This window comes from Phascolarctos cinereus, unplaced genomic scaffold (assembly GCF_003287225.1).
Source record: "Phascolarctos cinereus isolate Bilbo 61053 unplaced genomic scaffold, phaCin_HiC Scaffold_7;HRSCAF=346, whole genome shotgun sequence".
Classification (NCBI taxonomy): domain Eukaryota; kingdom Metazoa; phylum Chordata; class Mammalia; order Diprotodontia; family Phascolarctidae; genus Phascolarctos; species Phascolarctos cinereus.
Window position 1 is genome coordinate 75098976 of NW_027556180.1, and position 18814 is coordinate 75117789.

The window sequence follows — 18814 nt, forward strand, 5'->3', positions numbered from 1 at the left end:
TTTTCCAGAAATTCTAGCAATTAAAAAAAATTTGCATAAAATGTTATTTTATAAATAACCAGCCACAGAGAGAGAGAGAGACAGAGAGAAAAAGACAGAGAGACAGAGAAAGAGAATTAGTGAATGAGAATCCACCACTGAAAGGAAAAAGAAAAGAAGCAGGAAAATGGTCATATTTCCTTCTGCTACAGAAGTGATAAAGGGCAAGACAAGGAGAGCTGTGAAGTTGAGAGAGAATATGAAAGGAATTTTATCATCTTCCTGTTTCGTGGACTTCAGGCTGAGCTTAAAAGCACACTGCTACAGCATAGACCATAACATTCTGAGGAGTTTTTCACTAAAACTAAATGATGAAAATACCAAGAGCTATAGTAAAGGAAGTCCAGAACTCAGAAGGCTGAACACTATTCAGTTCAACAATCATTTATTAAATATCTTCTGCCTGATATTAGGGCTGCAGTAATAGAAACAATATTGTCCCCATTTTCAAGGAGCTTCTTTCTAGTAGGATCCTCAGTCTGGAATATCCCTTTCCTACAAAATGGCTATCATAGAAGCTATCTTTACACAGGAGCTGGGACACCTATAGACTATTTCTGAGCATAATACAGTATAATTTTTGAATGCCCCAAATTCCTACTTATTTCTCTTTATATAATGATGCAAATCATCCTTATTAAATTAGGGTAGTTATAGCAATGACAGAATATTAAAATATTCTGAAACATTTTCTCAAAAGCTACATTCAGGGTCCATTTGATCCTTATTCATCTGGTGGTATAAGTTTCCAGAAGGGAGAGCTATCCAGAGGAAACCTGGCTTTAAATAATACCTACATTATTTAATAAGATATTTTATTAAATTTTCCCAAGTCACTGTCTTTTGAAATTTCATGCAAGTGTATTCATATGCACAGGCAGAGAAAATTCTTATGACTAAATTTGCTACCATAGTATTCCTTTCAATGTAGCCCAAACTTTAAATACTTCCTCTTGAGTCTGAGTATAAAATATTTTCTCTTCATCCAAAGCAGTTTAATTTAAGCTTCATTTGTGTTTCAAAATAACTTCAAGCACTTCTAGATTTCAAACTTGCATCACTACATGAAATGAAGTGGAACTGCAGGGAAACGCAGACTAAATGTCATGTAGTTTATTAAGCCTGTAAAAGAAATTTACACTGTCCTGAGGGCTTTTAGGATATGTGGGATCAGAAAAAAAAAAAGTTAAACAAAAACAAACAACACAGCAGCCATTTCTACATCCTATTCTTAGACCAGGATACAAGACAGTGCAACTCTCTCTCTCTCTCTCTCTCTCTCTCTCTCTCTCTCTCTCTCTCTCTCTCCCCCTCTCCCTCTCCCCCCCCTCTCTCTCTCTGTTTCTTCATCATCATCATATCTTTAGTGTGTCAAGATTTGGAAAGCACTTTGCAAATATTATTTTATTCACCCAACAATTCTTGGAATTAAGTGCTATCATACGTACTATTTTTAAATGGGTAGTTTGGGGCTGGAGGATCTCAAATGATTTGCATAGGCTCACTCAGATTAGTAAATATGTGAGGCTAGATTTGTACTCAGATCTTTCTGGCTCCAGGTAGAGTGCTTGATCAACTGCACCACCCAAATAACTACTAAGTTCATAGATGGAAAAGTACAAAGCTATTATAAGGGAAAAGTCATACACATTATTGACTTACATGACCACTTCCAGATGCCAGAAAACTTTTCCCCCTGAACTTCCAACCAAACATCATTACTGAACATTTTACTTTTTCCTTGCAGATAACTTTGTGGTAGATTCCAGTTCTTGTGTGCGGGCTTGTCCTAGTTCCAAAATGGAGGTTGAAGAAAATGGGATTAAAATGTGTAAACCTTGTACTGACATTTGTCCCAAAGGTAGGTTATAGCTGTGATGTATCTAGAAAGAGCCTGGGAATGACATTAAGGTTCCTAAAGCATTCCCTATAAGGGGGAGATACATTTCCTGTGGCCTCGAGGCCATTGGTTCTGTGAAATTTAGATTTAGTTAAAGGATCCCAATTGAGGACCTAGAGAGCCACATGCAGCCTTGAGGCCTCGTGTTCTTCACACGTGCCTTCAGGATATTGTCGAAAGTCTAATCACCTTCAATATTCCAGGTGCTGTACTAAAAAGAAACAAGAGATAAAAGATAGTTTCCTGTCCCCAAGAAGCTCACGATCTAATGGGTCAAAGTGGCCTACATACTGGGAAAATTTAGTTATTTAGGAAGCAGCAAATCAATCAGTAAATTTTACAGTATTCTATGATACCAAGCCTCAACAGTATACATATTATACACACACACACACACACACACACACACATATATAATATATATATATATATATATATATATATATATATATATATATATATATATATATATTTATATACACACACATACTATACTATATATATTTAGGTATATAAGACATGCACATTTTTAAAGGGAAAGGGAGGGGCACATTGCATTACATTAGTGTCAAATGTGCCACATGATGGAGGATGTCCTCAAACCAGATGGAATACCCCTAGTCAGGGGGAGTAGGATTTATCTGACCCTTGAAGATTGGACAAGGCTTTGTAAATTGGGAAAGGGGACAGATTCCACCTAAGGGGGATCAAAATGAGAAAGTCCCACTACTTTGTAGAGAAAAGTTATCCTCAGGTGTGGAACATTTCAGATTTTTTGAATTTGTTTTTTTCACTTTCTTGATTGATTTGTTGCTTACCCCCCCTTTTTTTGGGGGGGGTTGAAACAGCTTTCTATGGGATGACTGTCTCATAGGGAAAGGAGGGATCCAGGTGAAAATTTAAGCAATGTTAAATTAAAAAAATCAGTAAAAATGTATTTTTAAGAGCAGATGTGGAAATCCATCATTCATTAAGCTTTCATTGTATGTTTTATGTTTAGGGACACTGCTAGATGCTGGTGATAAAAATCCAAGGAATAAAACAATGCCTACTGTCAAGGAACTAGCATGCTAACAGTGGAAACAACAAGCACATATTTAAGTATATACAGAATCAATATAAAGAGAACAAATACAGATAGGTACTGGATCTGTGTTTTTATCAGTATGGACACCTCCTGGGTAGAGAACCCTCTTTGGCTAAGTGACTTGCTGGAATTACAAAACCAGTACATTCCAGAGGTGCACCTTGAATCAAGATCTTTTATATTTGAGGCCTTCTCTTTGTGCACTATGCCTTGCTGCTTCTCACATAAATAGAAAGAAAAAAAAAAGAAATGTAAATACAAAAGGGCTTATGGAGTGGCACTAATATTTGGGGGAATCTGAAAAGACTTCATGTAGAGGCAGTGCTTGAATTAAGGAAGAGAGATTCTATGTGGCAAAAATGAGGAGTGTGTGCATTCCAGGCATAGAAAATTCCCCTTTTAAAGACTCAGACTCAGAGAGAGGAGATGGAATATGATGAAGAGGGAAAACCTTAGAATCACTACAAAATAAGCCACATAAAAAAATTAGCTTTCATGGAACATATGAGGATAAAATGACATTTATTCCCTTAAAGAAACTAAGTAGGAAGATTAGGTGTGTGTGGGGATGTGTGTGTATTTAGTTCAATCCCCACTAAAATACTGTTTGAATATCTTTTTGTAGTGTGGAGGTGACCCTAAGCTCTTGAAGATTACGTCAATAAGACACACCTAGTGGGTGGTCCATGAGACGTGGAATACCTTTGAGCACAGTTATAGACTGCATGTTTGTTGAGAATAGAGATAGTTTCATTCCCTCATTTCCATCACCTAGCACCATGTTGTTTGATAGATTTTTCTGAGAATCAGTCCAGGTTCAGACAGTTTTATCCCCAGAATAGCCATAAGATAACAAGTGTTCTTGGTGAAGCAACTCTTGTGAACTCTATTATAAGTCACAAAGAGGGTTGTGATTTGTGTTAATAGGAATGCCCATATTGACAAAATTGCAGCTCATTGAAATAAATATAACTCATAGCAAGAGGTCAGTTAATTTAAGGTCAGATATTTGATAGGTCCTTGTTTCAACTTACTACTCAAATGTATGATTGTCAATACTAATAAAAATAATGAGAATTGGAGAAGCTACTTATTGAAAACTGCAGTTTCATATATTTCTGTTTTTTTTAATATACAGCATGTGATGGCATTGGCACAGGAACTCTGATGTCTGCTCAGACTGTGGATTCCAGCAACATTGACAAATTCGTAAACTGTACCAAGATCAATGGGAATTTGATCTTTCTCGTCACTGGTATTCATGGGTCAGTGCTAAAACTTCATTCTATTTTTTTTGTTGTTGTTGTTCTGGAAAGAAAGGGCAAAGATGTTTTTTGTTGTTGTTGTTGTTGTTGTTGTTGTTTTTTAAGGGGATATCATGTGGAAGAGAAATTATGCTACTTCTCTTTGGCTCTAGAGGGAAAAAACAGTAGCAATACCCAGAAGTTGCAAATTCACAAATGTAGACTTGATGTCAGGAAAAATTTCCTAAAAATTAGGGAGCTGCTCCAAACTGGAAATGAATCACCTCTGACGACTTGAGGTTTTTCTTCACTGAGGATCTTCAATCAGAGATGAAGGCCACTTACTTTTTCAGTTCTGGATTCACTAAATGACTATTGAAGCCCCTTCCAGTTTTAAAAATTGGTGATTCTGTCTGGTGTGAGGGAACATATCTTTAATCCCTGCCAGTGGGGGAAGTCGAAGTTGGTAAATCACTTGAGTTAAGAATTCTTAGCTGAAAGGGGTTAAGTGGTTTAATCATCTACCCTAAGTCCAGCACTAATATTGTGGGTCCATGGAAATGGATTGGAGGGTGGGGGTGGGGTGGGGGCAGGGAGCAGGAAAGGCAGACCTGCTCAAGTTGAAAATGGAGCAAGTCAAAGCTTGAGTAAGTGAGATCTGACCCATGAGTGAACACTAAGCTTCTGACTTGGAGAGATGGGGAGACATAGTTAAAAAACAAAACAAAACAAAAACAAAATCCCCTTTAATTCTGTTTAAAAAAACAAGAATTTTCTTTTAAATATGTATAGTTTTTTTCTGATTTTTTTTCCTTAATTTTGCACCTCCTTACTGACAACTACACCCACTGCTAACCATGCCCTACCAAAACACCCAGTTTTAATTAACAACAAAGGAAAGCCAAATGTTTCAAAAGATATCCATAATTTGAAGTTTGGTGATCATCATTAAAAAAAATGATGAGAGGGAAAGCAGATTGTGAACCTTATCTAAACTTTGAGCACAATGCTGATGGTTTCCTAAAAAGCAAAAAACAAAAACCGCCACATATATGTATATATGAAAAGATTGTTCAACTTACTAGTTGAGTACTACATAATTATGTAAATCAACAAATCTCTAAATTTCTAAAATTTGCAAGTGACTTTAAGCTGAAATGCCAGTATATTATTTTCAGGAAGGAGTGATTCAAATGTTTCTACTTAAAAATCACTCTATACTTCAGAGTCTGTCTCTGTCTCTCTCTCTGTCTCTCTCTCTGTCTCTCTCTCTCTGTCTCTCTGTCTCTCTGTCTCTCTGTCTCTCTCTCTCTCTCTCTCTCTCTCTCTCTCTCTCTCTCTCTCTCTCTGTGTGTCTCTCTCTGTGTCTCTCTCCCTCTTCCCCCTCCCCCTCTCCTTCTCCCTCTCCCTGTCCCTCTCCCTTCCCCCTCTTCTCCTCCCCTCCTTCCCCCCCCCCCCCCCCCGCATCTTTCACTTGGGAAGCAATAACTATTGTACCTGATCTGTTCAATGAATTTCAGTGATCAATGAAACTGTGTCTGTGCTCCTTCATTATAGAACCACCTGCTGGTTTTAGCTGGGAAAACAACTGATTTCATGCTTCTAGAGTTGCATTAAATACGTCCATTTTCACTTTATGTTGTATCTATTTGTTTATGTTACTGCTTAATCCCAAAATATTAGTGCCAAGGGCTACAGTTAAAGAAACAACTCACATCTAACAACTTAAAGTTTTACTGTGCATGTGTAACACACTGTTATCATAATAAAATCAATGTAACATTACAAATGAATACGTGTCCAAATAGAATCAACAGAAACATTAGAAATAAGCAATTATGTTTCTACATGCAACACTTGTGTGTGTGTGTCTATTGGTATATAAAATACTTAATTGCATAAAATATTTTATAAGGTCCCCATATTGCATGTTGGAATAAGTGTTAAAAGTAGTTCTGATCTCTATATTGATGATTTTTTTTTCATACAAGTGGAACTATAACATCTAGAATTACATTAACTCCCTATTTGTAATTACACTCACAATATGATTAGGAATTGAACAAAAACTTCCCCCTGCATATTGGATTAAAATAGCTTAAAAGACATATCCATCTACATCATGGTATGTGTTGACACTTGAAAATAATAAATGAAATTAGCTCTACTCCATCGGCAAAAGGAAACATTGGAAAACAGCAGTTTAATTTGTTATATTATTTTTTTGCATGCCATTCTGGTGATTAACCAACAGAGTTAGCTTACAGGGAATTGTATTTTGCTCTTCATTTTGGTTCTCATAGTATAAAAGTCAGTCTACTAAGAGAGGAAATTTTTGAAGTAAGATACTTGAACAAGTGATATTCAGGAGGTCTGTTTTATTTTGGCTGAGATGGGGATTCCATTGACTAGATTCCCTAAAGCGTGGATTCTTACTCTAGGATCCAAGAACTCACAAGATATCTGTGGGGGTCTATGAACTAGAATGGGGAAAATTACATCACTAACATCTAAATTAAATTTAGCATTTCTTTCTATTACATACATACACATACACACACGCGCGCGCACACGTGTGTGTGTGTGTGTGTGTGTGTGTGTGTGTGTGTGTGTGTATTCTGGGAAGGTTTCTATAAGTTTCACCATATTGCCAAAGGGATCTACTATACAAAAAAAGATTAAGAATACTTGCCTTATATTTTCAGTTACCATACATTGATCATACATTATTGTTCATTATCGCTCAAGAAATTATATTTATCTTTGGTACATACATATATAGTCATATGCATAAGTATTTTAGTAGTTAATTAGTACTCAGTAGTAAAGACAAATTGATGTGTGCTCTATTGATTTAAATATTTTGTCCAGTGATGCAATTTTCAACCCATCCATATTCATCTATCCTGTGTGACTTTTGTCTAAATCCTCCCCAAAATTTTCCACAAAGGATTTATCCTATATATGGGAAGCAACTTCATTAAAAGTAGAAACACCCATTTGAGAGATACTATACTGTGCAGCAGGAGTGCAGTATATTCACATAAATATAATTTGCTATATGAGAAGGGCACTTTTTGTACATGCTAATAGAACTAATCCTTGTTATCAATTTAGATAGAGTAAGAGGACTTAAAAAATGGCCTTAAAATATGCTTCTCAAAATCATTCCAGGTCATGAAGTAGAAATAAACCATAAGTATTTTCTGGTTTTATTAAAAAAAAAGCATAAGTGCTTTCTGGATTTCTGTTGAAATTGTAATTGTCCTCTTAAGACACTGGATTAAAAAGACAATATCCGGTTTTCAGCCCCACACATTGAATAGCAAACATTATTTTCTAGAATTTCAAATACCAAATTAAAGCCCAGTGACTCTTATGATGACAATATTTCTTAAATAGAGATTTCACGAGTCTTAGTTGTCACTCCAAGTACTGTCAGTATTTAATTATAGCTATTATGCTGAAGAATTGAAGTGAAAATTAATAGAAACATATGTCTAAAAAGACTACATCTAATATTTTTCTGGTATAAAAAAATTAACTCTACTTTCTCAAAACCCACCCTCCCATTTTCTTGCCACAATGATAAGCCTGTCCTGTATTTTCTGAAGCCCTTTCCTGTCATCTTGGGAGAAAAAATGATATAGACATGAATGTATTTCAGTGGAGCAGATTTCTTTGCTTTCCAAAAAAAATCTGTTTTAATTATTTTTAAAAGGTAAAAATTAAAGGAAAGTATAAATTGAAAAATCCTGGCACCTCAATCAACTGCTTTATTCTAATTATTTCCAATAAGCTACTAACCAGTTTTTAATAAGATCATGTAGCTTGGTTAAAATAGCTGAGGGGCTTCTATGAACTATAACAAGAAGAATAAAGTTATATCAAAATGGAATTGGAATGTTACATAACTGAATCAAGTTTTCTCAAAAGGACCTTAAATTGCTCTACAAATTATCAAGCATTTAAATCTTAATTTCTGTTAGGCAAACTGAGTCCCACAGAGGTTAATTGGCTTGTACAACCTACAGGAAAACAAGGACTAAGACAAGAATTTCTTAGACCTCATCTAATATGGGGACCACTATGCAATGCTCAGCTGTTTTAAATAATAAAAGTGACATTTCATTCCTCAGCCAAACTTGATACTGTTTCTGTGCGTTGGAGTAAACTGGGAAAATGCTATCAAAATATATAATTTTGAGACATTGTCATTAGCAGACAGATGAAAATAGGGAGTCTGACATTCCAATACTATGGTGACAGAGAATGAATAGGAAATAATATTTCACTTTTGTAAGGATTGAGCATAATTACAATTGAACATAAAAATCAACACATACAGTATATCTTAACTTTATTTTGGGTCCCAAGGGCATACTGTAAAGTCACATATAGAATGGCAAGCTGACAGTGTGTCTTTAGAATGCCTCTCAATTCAATTTTGAACGTGCTTTATTGGGGAAAATATAATTTGGGTTTCATGAGACAGTTAGATGTTACTTTTTAAAAGTTTGTGAATGGAAAGCTGTTACTTTCTTTTTTTATGAGGCTAAATTGCCAAATGAAGGATATTCAATCCCTTGAGATTCCTGAGCTTTATGCTAACATTCCAGACTTCATATAAGTTCTGGCAATCTGGATGTACTCATTGTAAAAGTTAGAATTAACCCCATTTATCAACGCCTATGCTGAATGTTGAGCATTTTATAAGTAAGGTAGTGGACTCCATTTTTCTGCAAAGTGTACAAGTACAGCACTTCATAGATGTGCACATGTTGAAAAACTTAGTTTAGTATTTGAGAAAATAAATGTCCTCTGCATACAAATGGTTGCCATCAAATTCTTGTAGCTACATAAAGGGTTGTTTTAATCTTTTTGCTTTCTTATTCAACCTGAATTTGACATTTTGTTAGTACCTATTTGCTGTAATAGAGAGAGAGAGAGTCAAGAAAACATTTTATGAGTCCTTTTTGGAGATCTGGAGAAATAGAAATAGTGCATGAGCAAAAAGCACTAATCCATTATTTGTGACTGAGTTATAGGAAACATCTTCCAGGTGTCTGCTAATCTTAGCCATAATTTTTTTTTGAAGCTACTTTACCAGAATTTGTTAACCTAATGGTAGAGGGAAGCATTCCTCAGGTATTTTGCAGGGCACAGTATGAAGTGCTGTGGTTAGATAGAAAATATCAAAAGGGCAGGGTCATTACTTATGTGATATGTTCTTTTCAAAGAATTAGGCTACAAAAGTAAACCCACTTTCAATCCCATTGAAATGAGTCTCAAAACATCAGGGCAGTTAGCATAGCTTACCTGTAGTAACATGGACAGGTGTTTTTTGAGAAAATTTATTTGATGCTACAGTATGTTTGTGTGTATACAGTATGTAATGACTTTATCAAGTTATCCAAAGATTTCAAGAATGTTGTGTTTTCCACCACATCTAGTTTCCTAAGTTGGATTTTGATAACATTTTCCCAGTTTACTCCAATGCACAGAAACAGTATCAAGTTTGGCTGAGGAAAGAAATGTCACTTTTATTAGTTAAAACAGCTGAGGCATTGCCTAGTTGTCCCAATATTAGTTGAGGTCTAAAATGTTTGCAGGTTAACTTAAGATTATGAGATGAGAAAATATACTCTGCTTATCTTTAGAGTGGTTATAATAATAATAGATTAATACCATTCATAACAGAAATGCCTTTTTCTCTGTGGGAACAGATGAAATATTAAGTAAAGTAGTTTCTTTTTATTTGGGGGTATAAATATGGTTAAATCGCATTTTGTTCTCAAATGCCCTGTACCTTAACAAGCATTATAAATACAGATAAACAAGAGTGATGCCTATTTAAGATTACTTAGTGGTGTCCTGTAACATGTTTTAGTCAATATATGAGTACTTAGGTGGATAGGATGGAAAATGCCTCTGTAAAGAATAATTCATGGCAAGAACATTCTCCTTTTTCTAATCAAATAATGGTTCCCATAGATAAAAAAGAAACCTTATCCCAAATAACTCTAGAAACCCAGCTGCATTTATTTCTACTAATTAATTGTTAACTAATAATGGGTTTGATTAGCCATCTGTACTACATCTGAGGTCACAAATAGCTAATTGCTCTCACCATTATCAAAGCACTGACATCATTTCACATAGTGTTTTCCTTCTAGATCTGATAGGAGATTTTACAGAGTATGTACAAATTTTCTACCATATTTGATTTCTAGAGAAAATGCAGACAAAGAGACAGATAATTGAGTTTGTATTAGAAACTGATCAAGGATTTTAGAGTTGGGAAGGGTTTTAGGGATCATCTCTCAACAACTCTCTCATTAGAAAGGTGAGGAATCTGAGACCCAGGGAGGCCAAATGAATTATCCAATATCACATGCCTAGTAAGCATGGCAAAGCTCAGACTTGAATCCAGGTCTCCTTTCAAATCAGGATCTTTTTTCTTCTATGTCACATTGGCACTCAGAATGTTTAATAAATAGCCCAGAGATTTTTTGTAACCCAAAAAACCCTTTACCGCTGAAGGTTTACCATGTGCTATTAAAATTAACATTTTTTTCCCCTCAGGATGACAGTAGTGACCACAGAGTGTCCAAGACACCTTACATGTTATCCTCATGTCAAATAGGAATTTTCAAGTTATATGGAAAGACTTGGTTTTTGCAAGTTTACCTCTTGATGTGATAGAATTGTACTATTTTATTCCTGAGTCATTCACTGAGAATGTCCTCGTCTTTTAGGGATCCTTACAATGCAATTGAAGCCATGGATCCTGAGAAACTGAACATTTTCCGAACAGTCAGAGAAATAACAGGTAACTATGGATAAACGAAGTTATCATGCAAAATAGTTTTTTTTTCTATTCTGTGGTGTTCTTCTTTAAAATATATACAATGTTATAATCAGCATCTTCTCAAAATAAATATGAGCTTCTCAAAACCATGACATTTTCATAAAGAGTTGCAGATACCTAATATTGTCCATATGTTCTGAAAATCTCTGCAAATGGGGAAAATGATGTTGAAAATTAAAAATTACTGGGTATTTCAAGTGCCAAATGATCCTCATAACCAAATGACATTTTTGTAATACATTATTATTTAATATAGCAATTGCAATTATATTGTGTCTTTGATGGTATGGCAAGAGTATAACATCTCATCATCTTCACTGCCATCTTTGTCATAGCTTCTCACATTTACATAGTAATCAACACTTTTCAAGGGACTTGCACATATCTCATTTGATCTTCACAATAATCAGGTAGATGGAACAATATTATGCTCCCATTTTACAAGTGAGGAAAGAGAGCCTCAAACAACCTAAATGTCATGTCCAAATCCACAACTTCTTACTGGAAAGCTAGAACTTGAACATAGACCTTCTTACTCAAATGAAATCTCTTTACCATACAACCCCTAAAACTATAATTATCACAAGAACCTACAAGACTTCAAATTTTATGTTGGAAAACATTAGATTAGGAATAGCTATTATTATTATCATTATTATTATTATCATTATTTTGTAGGCAATTGGGGTTAAGTGACTTGCCCAAGGTCACACAGCCAGCAAATGTCTGAGGCCAGATTTGAACTCAGGTCCTCTTGACTCTAGGGCCAGTGCTCTATCCACTGTACCACCTGGCTGAGGATTATTATTATTAAATTTATTATTATTGTTATTAAAATTATTAATAATGATGATGCTAATAACATTTATGTTGTACACTAAAGCTTACAGTAAGCTTTATAAATATTATTCCATTGGACTCTTACCACAGGCCTGTGAAATCAAAAAGTTTAAGGAAACTGAGACACAGAAAAGTTAAATGACTTCAAAGAGATAGTTAGTGTTTAAGGAAGAATTCATTCCTACCTGTTACTTACACCAAAACTAACTTATTATCTATTACATTATGCTGACCTTTGAAGTCTAAGTCTGATCTTTCTGAATACATTTACATCAGAAACATGGCATTTTGTACTTTTTGTTACCCCTCTTTGGACATGCATTTCAGCACAGAAAGTATGAATGCGATTCTGAACCCCTTGAATTGCTGAAAAATCCTATTATTGGAATGACATAACTGCCAGTCAAAATTGTTCTTGACCTATTTGTAGGTTTTCTCACATGGCCATTATGTTACTTCAACATAAGGTGATCCTGTCATGTTTCAAGATCTGAAGGATTCACCATGAATGAGACATTAAGATACTGACATTTCTTTTTGCCCTTATCTTCCTCAGGTTTCTTGAACATACAGTCTTGGCCCCCAAATATGACAGATTTCAGTGTCTTTTCTAACCTGGTCACCATTGGTGGAAGAGTACTGTATAGGTATGTGTTCAATATCTGTGTTTTAGTCTGTAGAACTCTGAGAATTCACTAGAAGTAGATACATTTCTTAAAGGCTCATGTAAAATATCAGAAATCTCTTGGTCTCATTGATTTCTCTGCTCTAGAAATATCAGCTTTTCCATTTTCCATCATGGAGATAAAGCTCGTAATAAAAAACATGCCACAAATGATGGACTATAGAATGTAGGGAATATGCCTCTTGAATTTTCAGCTCCCTAAATCATTTAAAATAATACAATGCTTTTGCTGGGTTGAAAATATAGGATATAAGCCACAAATTTCAGCCTACCTTTTCATCATATTTCATCGTAATCAAAAGATGTATTTGGGTGACAGTTACCCATCGGTGCTGACATTTGGATCAGGAATTGCAGTTTTAGTATTTGAGTAGTTAGTTACGTTACCAACTGATGATCTATGTGAACATAGTACATGACGATGAGATCAAAGCAGAGTTCAGTAAATCCAGAGGGTACATTTTAACTAGCACAGTGGATCAGTAATTGAAATAGTCAGTCAAAGGTCTCTAATGGAATGGAACATAGTGGATATGAGCATATTTCAACATATTACATATCATGAATTTTTCAGGAGATTCAGTGTTAAGGAAATTATTAGAGAAATGGATGATGGGAAAATAAAAGACATAGGCTATCCATGGAGTAAGAATGGGAAAGGGAAGGCTAGCTGGAAGACAAACTACATAGTTATTTGGTATCCATGTAAGGAATAAGACCTCTGTTGTTGGAAGGAATTATCACATGGATCAGATAACCAAGTGGTACTATATTAGGGTTTACTCCTCACCTTGGGCTTCACATGTGTGGGAGTGCATAGTGCTAGACATAGACATAAACTTGTGAACTTGAGGGAGAGAATTTTGTGCTAGCATGCAGGGTTTGCTAAGACAAAATTGGCAACTGAAAAATGGCAACTGAAATTTCTCTACCAAAGCTTCACAGGAAAAAAAAAACGCTCAAAGTCCACTGACACAAGTGCTGTATTTGTACAGAAGTTGATAGGAAAGACTAAAAAGGAAGCCAGCATAATGAAAAATAATAGCCAATGGAAACAGTCCATCTGGATGATATATACCACTAATGCTGACTCTCAGTTGAACCAAATGCTATCAATCAGGCAAAGCGTTCTGCTGATGTAATAAAACTCAGCACCTCTAGCAGACTGTGAAGAGGAACAAAGGTTTCAGATTGAATACCATATTGTTATTCATTCCTGAGCTACTTGTTCTTGTAAATTGGAAGGACAATTATTGCCATCTTAAATTATCTTTTGTAAAAAAAAAAGTCTAGATGTTAAAAAAAATGCTTTTGTTACTAAATTATTAAATAATATCCATTGGTTGGTAATAGTGTAAGAAAGGTTTATTTTTCAAGTGACAAAAAAGAAAGGTAAATCCCTTTCCCCCAAAAAAAGAAAGGGAAAATGTAGAATGATAAAAATGTCCTTGAAATAAGACTTGCTTTCATTGTAGTAACATATACTATATTTTGAGGAAAACTCTTAGGCCATCAGTTTTTAGTGTTTCAATTTCATTTCATGGCATTCCTTGATATTTAAAACTTACATCCCATTCCTTTTCATCCATCTTCTTTCCGTTATCATCAGAGCATTTTAATCACTGAGATATAGTTTACAATTCAATTAATTCTACATACATTATATTTGTTACTTATATCTTAGAGAGTACCTCAGCATGTTATTATAGCAATAACATAATGGATCAAGTTAGTATCTTCCTCTGGGAAAATGAACAGTCATTCAATATATATTTTATGTAGTATATTTGTGTGGGAATGGGACGTTGTGGGAGGTGTGTATGTGCATGTGCATATGTATGTGTGTATCTAATAAGAACTGTATAGTAGTTTCTATTTTATCTATACAGTATAGTGCTAATAACTATGGAAGATGAAAACAAATAGAAGACACCTTCAAGATATCCTGCCCTCAAGAAATTCCCATCAAGGGGCAGATGATTTTGAAATTCCACAGGTTTTTTAGTGTTGTTTAGATAAATCAATCAATAGCTATTTATTAAGTACCTGCTATGTGCCACATACTTTTGCTAGGCAATGGAGATAAATAATCTCTCCTTCAATTAACTTACATTCTAATGAAGGGGAAAAATTATGTATAAAACTATCTTCAGAAATGTAAAGATAATTTAAACATCTACACATGAATATATACATCTGTACAGTAGTTGAATAGAAGATAATGTGGAAGGGGCACTAGAAATTAAAATATCAGGAAAGGCTTCATGTGTAAGATAATGTCTGAACTGCATTTTAAAGGAAGAGAGGGAGCCCATTTCAAGCATGGGGAATGGCCAGTATAAAGCCATGACTGTGTGAGCTAGTATACTGTGAAGAACAAAAATAAGGTTCAGAGACATAAATGTCACACACTTCCTGTAGAATACTGCAAACTGCTCCTGCCCCTCCTCCTCATACCTGCTTAGTCATCTTTCAGTCTTAGTGGATTTCCCAGGCCTACTCTTAAGGTGATGTCACATGGTAAACTTCATGGTTGGGGCTTCTGAGCAGGTCTGTTTTTATAATTAACTTCCTAACTTTTCTTGTGAGTAAAAGATAACTTATCTAAATGCTTTTGGTTAGCAATTTGTAGCTTACTGCCAAAGTCACACTATAAGAAAACTGTCCATAGCTAATATCAGTAAGGGGTGATCTCAAGCATTTACTCCATTCTTGCCTTTTCTGAGAATGCAGATAAATCCAGCATGTTCCCAGTTCATTCTGAAAGTGCCTTCAGACCGCCTGCAGGAAATATGACCAATGACTTCATGGTCATTGGTTCTATGTCTTATTGGGAGTGTCCTGTTTGACTCAAGACAGTCGGATAAATTTAATTTATTAAGTGCCTACTATGTGCAAAGCACTGTACTAGGAAGTGGGAATACAAAGATGAAAAAAATGATATTGTCTAGAGTAACAGTGGTCATGCATCTTGGCAATTAATTTTATTTTTGTTTTCCTTTGGGTTACTTGAATAACATGCTTTCCAACAAATTACTGTGTATTCTGAAAGTAGCTCTTATAAAAAAAAATTTTGGGAACTTCATCTCTTGTTTATATTTCATTAACATTCCTTCTGCAGGTAAGATGTGACAATCTTTCTTTATAAATGAATTTAATGTTCTAGAAGCATTCATTAATTTCTCTTTCTTTTCTCCTCCAGTGGCCTCTCATTGCTTATCCTTAAGCAACAAGGCATCACCTCTTTGCAGTTCCAGTCCTTGAAGGAAATCAGTGCAGGAAACATCTATATAACTGACAACACCAACCTATGTTACTACCATACAGTTAATTGGACTACCCTCTTCAGTACTCTCAACCAAAGAATAGTGATTCGTGACAACAGAAAGGCAGAGAATTGCAGTAAGTACATTTGCCAAGGTAGAAAATGTTGACTTACATTATGATTCTTGTCACAAGTGCTTATGAGGGCAAGATAAAGGGTAGGATTCTGGTAGTCACACTTAGATATAATTGAAAAACGTAAAATTAAGAATATGCTAGCTATCTTTTATAGACTAGCTTTAAGGTTTGAAAAATGATTTACAAATATTTTCTAATTCTTTAAATCCTCACAATAACCCAAAGAGATAGGTACTATTATTATCATCCCCATTTTGCAAATGAGAAAAATGAGGCAATGTCATGTTAAGTAACTTTCTAGGGTCACACAGTGTTTGAGGTTGGATTTGAACTCAGCTCTTCTTGTCTCTAAGTCTAACAATGTGCCATGACTGATGATTAACATATACATCTAACTATCAATCAATCTGTCTGTCTGTTTATCTATCTATCTATGTATCAACATTGTTCTAATATTTTGGCTGATTACAAGTTGAACTGAGAATGGCATTATTTGAATCCACCAAAGACCAAAATTGATAACTCTGTTATCCTTCCCAAGAAGAGCAAATTTTGGATGGCATTATACACTCTGTTGAAATAAAAGTTCTTTGGAAGGTCGAGGCAGTAGAAACTGTGGAGGGATAGATTTGAGTTCACTATAAGAAACAACTTCTAATAGAGTTTTCCAAACAAAGAATATCTTGCCTCAAGGGGTGATGGGTTTCTCTTTACTTGAGGTACTCGTAGAGAGGCTAGATGAATATTTATTGGGGATATTGCTGGAGATCCTTACGGTTTAACTTATATTACATGGACTTGGAGATCCCTTCCAGGGCTGAGATTTTGTCATTTGGTGAGTGGTTCTTTATGCCCTATAGATAGGCTTTTTCTATGTTGATGATGTCTGCAATGTAAGACATTGATGGTGACTTGCTATGATGACTTTTTTAAGGGGATGGTGGCCTGGATCTATGATTTCATCAGGGTAGCCACCTCCTAACATGGAAAATGTCTCCACTAATGGAGATCAGCCACTTGGCTAAATTGGAAATTTGCCTGGGGTCATTGAAAAGCTGAATGACTTTTCCACTGTCAAACATCATACACACACACACATACACATACACATACATCTACACAAATACATACATATCTACATAAATACATGCATACATACATATTTCAAAAGAAACATGAATGAGCAAATTTAGAGACATTGCCGCTCCTAAAGTTCATAGGGACTATTTGTGGCCAACCTGTAGTAGAGTTTTTCAAGCTCACATTAGTCTGATGTCACAGTGGGACACACTGTACCCTGACCCCAGTAAGTTTTTGGTTATAGAATGCTTTAAGGTTTTCAAAGCACTATTCATACACACACACATAAAATCTCATTTTTTTTGCGTGTATAACTACATTAACTTTAACTGCTCTGCCTCACACAATGTCTTCTGTTTAAACAGTACTTTTGATATTTCTTGCTTCAATCTCATGCCCTCATAATTTTTCGTCCCTTATAGCCCTCTTTTATAATAAGGAAAAACAGCAAAAGAAAGCAAAAGCTGTCATGTTGATTTTGACAGCTTTTGTAACTTTCCATACTTGTATTCCACTGCCACTCTCCCCAGAGGAGGGAAATATGTTTCAACATTGGTCCTTTGGATTGTATTTAGTCTGAGCTCTGATGTCTTTTAAGTTTTATATAGCATGCTCTTGGTTCTGCATGCTTCATTTTGCATCAGTTCATCTAAGTCTTCCTAACCTGTTTCCTCATGTTTTTTTTTTCAATTGTGTATCCTAATTGGATTAAAAAGCCTTTGTAGATAGACTGTCTTTTATGCTTTTCTTACCTAATAATATTATTGACTTAAGAAATGTGTGTAAACGTCTGATAAGCAAGACTTCAAATTCAAATACAAAAGCAGACTGGTCACATATTTGTGATGAATTTGTTTATTTTAGAGAAAGAGTTTCTTACAGGAGGGTTCCATCTAAGGCTGTTTCTCTGCCTCTTTGGTATCAATAATGAGAAAACATCAGAGGCTAGATCTTAGAGATGATTGTGTTACACTCTTAAAATAGGTCAGTAAGACTCATTCTTACTGAATGAATCTACCAAGTTATGACTAGAATTAAGTAATAATTAAGCAGCTACAGAAGTATCCTAGAATGGGGGAAGGAACAGTGCATTGAAAAGGTCAGAGACTTGGATTCCAGTCCTAGGTTAGATATGTAAGTAGCTGAGTCAGCTTGCATGAGTCATACATCATTTCTCTGTTCTAAATTTCCTCATCTGTATAACAAGGGCATTGAATTTAGGCATAAACTCAAAGATTTATTCTAGCAATAACATTATAATTATGATATAGGAATAGTTTAACCATTTCTGTATAGCTTACTCATATACCTGTTGTTGATGCTCAGAAATACTCTCTGACTAGAGGTAGCAGAAATCTTCTACAACAAGTGAATGCTACCCCGAAATACATTTAACTGGGAGCAATGGATAGAATTTATAAAGAGGCAAATTTAGGCTTAATGTAAAAATAAAAACTCAATGAATTGAATTATCTAAGTATGAAATTGGCTTCCTCAAGAGAGAATGTATTTTCCTTTTTTATAGGTGTCAAGCAATAGTTACATGATTGTTTGCTGGCGATTTTATAGAAAGGATTCTGGTTCAGATCTGAGTTAGACAAGATCGAAGGTGTCAAACATGTGACCTAGGTCACATGGCGCCCTCAACAGTTCTAAGCCAGATTAA

At 35.0% G+C, this 18814-nt stretch overlaps 1 protein-coding gene across 1 annotated transcript in view; it reads left to right on the top strand.

Moving 5' to 3' along the window:
• The window catches only part of ERBB4 (erb-b2 receptor tyrosine kinase 4), a 1374278-nt gene that overhangs the window by 968134 nt on the left and 387330 nt on the right, over positions 1 to 18814 (top strand). The window contains 5 exon segments of the mRNA XM_021008671.2: positions 1787 to 1900; positions 4165 to 4291; positions 11029 to 11102; positions 12538 to 12628; positions 15869 to 16068. Coding sequence (XP_020864330.1) covers positions 1787 to 1900; positions 4165 to 4291; positions 11029 to 11102; positions 12538 to 12628; positions 15869 to 16068 — 606 coding nt within the window.